A 3,399-nucleotide genomic window follows, 5' to 3' on the forward strand; every position below is an offset into this window, starting at 1 on the left:
GGCCCAGGGCGGCCGCCTGGGGCCCTGGGGGCGGCCCTGACCTCCCTCCTCCCCGTCGGGGCTGGGTCACCGGCGCGCCCCCCGCGGCGGCACGAGGCCCCCTCGGTGTGTCCGCCCCGCCGGGCCGCACTGCTGCCTGGGCGCGGCGGCGGCGGCGCCCTGTTGGATGGGCTGTGAGGGTCCACGTTTGAAGCTCTGGCGAACGCGGCCTCCGGGGGCGCCAGGCGGCAGCAGCGGTGGCGACCAAACGGGTGTTGGAGTTGGCGGCGGCCATGGAGGGCCTGGCTGGCTATGTGTACAAGGCGGCCAGCGAGGGCAAGGTGCTGACCCTGGCCGCCTTGCTGCTCAACCGGTCCGAAAGCGATATCCGCTACCTGCTGGGCTATGTCAGCCAGCAGGGCGGGCAGCGCTCCACGCCCCTCATCATCGCGGCCCGCAATGGGCATGCCAAGGTGGTCCGCTTGCTGTTAGAACACTACCGAGTGCAGACTCAGCAGACTGGCACCGTCCGCTTCGACGGGTAGGTACAGCCCCACTCCAGCCTTCTCTCGAGGCGCGCGGAACCCCCTGGTTGTCGGTACTCACCGGGTGCCCCCTAGGTGTACCTCCTCCTGCCGCCACGGAGCCCACCGGGGCTCATCCTCCGTCCCGGGGTTTGCTGCCTCATCTCTGCACCCCTACCCTCTTCCCTCTTTGGATAGAGAGCCACACCCTCTAGCTGGGTAGCTGGGTGTCGTTCTCTCCTGGACAGTCTGTGAACCGTCGGTGTGGAGGGAGGGGCCTGCCTTTCCACGTTTTATCTTGATCAGTACGGAGGGGGGGAGCACGGGGGGCTGTAGCCAAGAGCAGCAATTAACACGAAAGACCTCTGGTCAATGGCTTGGCCACCCAGCGCGTCCTTTCTCCGTTCAAGTGAGTTGGATAAAGCCCCCAGCAGCTTGCCGGTTGGTTGCCTGCCAGTCCGACGCAGCCCCCAGAGCCCTCAGCAGCCCCAGTCCTTTGAGGGGTCGTTTCACTACCAACCACCCACCCCAAGCCAGGGTCTGACTCTTCCCTGGGGCTCCGGGGAGATCTGTTGGGCGCAAGAGTGGCGCTGGACCGGATATGGGAGATGAGGATACCAATGTCAAGTTACACGTGATAATGTGGGGAAGTTTGATCACTCACCGGTAGTGGAGGTGGGGAGTTAAAAATTCATGTGGCCACCGTTACAATGTGCCCCTTGGGTTTACTTTGGAGTATGATTGTGTTGAACACAAAACAGCCAGGTTTTGTAGTCTCCTCCTTGCTGTGCTAGAGTGCTGTAAACATGGCTTTCAGATGACAGCTTCAAAGAGCGTGTGCTAGATTGGGTGTACTTTGTTGACTAGCCCATAAGCTATTCTGTACTATCAGTTTCCGCCTTCCAAGTAGATGATGTCTGAGTGTAAATGGTTATGGACAGCTTTGGTCACTGAAAGCGATCTGATTAAAACCTGATTGAAAAAAGGAATCTTTATGTTCAGGTCACCATGGGCATTACATTTTAGGATTGATTCTTATTTAGCTTTAAATAAGAAGAGCTTTGTCTTGAGAGGGAAAATCTTTAGAGCATGACCCATTCCTGAAACGATCGCCCAGGGTGCTGGCTTTATCTCAGGGACCCCTTTGTACCAGAGATGGGCCCTGGTGCACGCTGCTCTCTTCTGGGGCCGGTTCCCTTGCCTGCACCCAGCGAGGAGTGGAGCTGAATGACCCCTGCACCTCCAGCTCTGCTCCAGCTGTTGGAGGCTCACGCACTCGTGTCCGTTGCAGCGGGACCACCCGCTCCCACTCTGAAGTCTAGGTACCAGCTAGCTGCTGGGGAGCTTGTTCAGACCTCTGTGGCCAAGGGGAGAGGAACTTTTCTCCAGAATTTGGAAAGGTGCTGCTTAGTGCCCTCTTCCTTGGCCATCAAAGAGAAAGCTCTTCAGGGACAGCATTGGAAGCACTTGAAATGATTCAGAAAGCCCCACGGAGCCTGTGAGCTGCTACATCGGCTGGTGAAATGATGGTAGGGTAGGCCAGCCTTTATCGAACACTTGTTGGATGCCAGGTTTTGTGGTAAGGATGGGGGCAGAGATGAATAACATACTGTTTCCACTGTGGACAAAGTTTAGTGGGGGAAGGGGTGGGGAGAAAAGATCTATAAATGAGTAATTGCAGGTGCCATGCCATTTGGGAATATCTGGAAGCCTGGCTGGGGTGGGGGTGGGGCACACAGGGGAGGAGGAAGTACACAGCTTTGGTGCAATCAGGGGAGATTTCAACTGAAGATGGTATTCAAGCTGAGTCCTGAAAGATCATAGGCCGTGATGAAAATCTGGCAGTAGCACACTACAGGTGCAGTGACAAGTGCTTCCAGTGTGGCTCCAGGAGTGGATTCCTGCCAGGCCAATTAAGAGATGGTGCCAGACTGGGAAGAAGAGGTAGAGGCCAGGTTTCCATGATCCCGAGGAAAAAATCCCCAGACTCCAATGCAAACGTCTCCATTATTTGCAATTTGTGGGAGCCTTTTTGAATCTGTTTAGTTTATGGATTATTATCAATATGGATTTATTTCAGCATATATTTTATGGAAGACTTGCCTTGGACCAAGATTCCCAACACAGTCTGTGGAAGATACAGGCAAATTGGAAAGTCTCTACTTTTGAGGAGCTGATAAGGGGAGAATTGATGTTCATGACCACCTTGCTGCGCACTCGCATCACCCTGTGAGATGATTTTGCTGTTTCTCCCAGTCATTTTGGCATTTCAGTACCAGGAAAACAGATTGTTCCTTGCAAATGTGGTGCGTGCACTTTGCATTCATTCCCAGCCTTGTGGAAATGTCAGGCCGAGTGAGTTGTTAGCAATAATTGCTTGTTCATCCTCGGGGGCTGACTTTTGGAAGCCAAGACTCTTTCCTCAGATTCCTTTGGCACATGAGCCCATGGCCAGGTGAGGAGGAACAAGTTCTCTGCGAAGTAGACGCTGTTTTTAGGTGCCGTCCAGATTTTGGTCCCCCATAGGCCATCTTTGAATTTTTCGTTTTGGTAGTTTACCCTCTATCCTTTTGTTTACTTGGTATTTTTCTCTAAATGATCTCTTCTTGGCTCCATTGTAAGCAACTGTACCTCTGTAATTATGGTTTGATGTGCCACGTTTGTGTGTGTATGTGCGCATGTGCGTATCCTGGCTCATGCACATACATGCAGCATAAAAGAGACATTAAATGCTACATTATAGCAATGATGAAAAATACAACTTTCCTCTAGTTCCTAAATGTTTCCTCCCCGCTTCCACTATCATGACACAAATTCTACCTTGCAAGTCTGGCTAGATAACAGACAGGAACTGGAAATCCAGGGAATCCAGGGCGGATGAGCCCTACAGGACCAG

The 3,399-nt window shown here is 53.5% G+C and overlaps 2 protein-coding genes across 4 annotated transcripts in view; one reads left to right on the forward strand and one right to left on the reverse strand.

The window, feature by feature from the left end:
- The window catches only part of CLN6 (CLN6 transmembrane ER protein), a 50,194-nt gene extending 49,920 nt beyond the window's left edge, over window positions 1–274 (reverse strand). The window contains exon 1 of the mRNA XM_004711941.4: window positions 42–274. Coding sequence (XP_004711998.2) covers window positions 42–274 — 233 coding nt within the window. The remainder of the gene's footprint in view (window positions 1–41) is intronic.
- The window catches only part of FEM1B (fem-1 homolog B), a 9,984-nt gene continuing 6,756 nt past the window's right edge, over window positions 172–3,399 (forward strand). Inside the window, exons 1-2 of one of the 3 annotated variants that reach the window (XM_045285696.1) lie at window positions 459–520; window positions 2,584–2,732. In XM_045285696.1, coding sequence (XP_045141631.1) covers window positions 2,695–2,732 — 38 coding nt within the window. In that variant the 5' untranslated portion in view covers window positions 459–520; window positions 2,584–2,694. Of the gene's footprint in view, window positions 521–2,583; window positions 2,733–2,789; window positions 2,810–3,399 lie in introns of those variants that run through there. The other 2 variants (XM_004711942.3, XM_045285697.1) reach the window with 2 other exon arrangements.

The sequence above is a fragment of the Echinops telfairi genome, unplaced genomic scaffold (genome assembly GCF_000313985.2).
Source record: "Echinops telfairi isolate 266 unplaced genomic scaffold, ASM31398v2 ScPeMD7_7475;HRSCAF=8513, whole genome shotgun sequence".
NCBI lineage: Eukaryota > Metazoa > Chordata > Mammalia > Afrosoricida > Tenrecidae > Echinops > Echinops telfairi.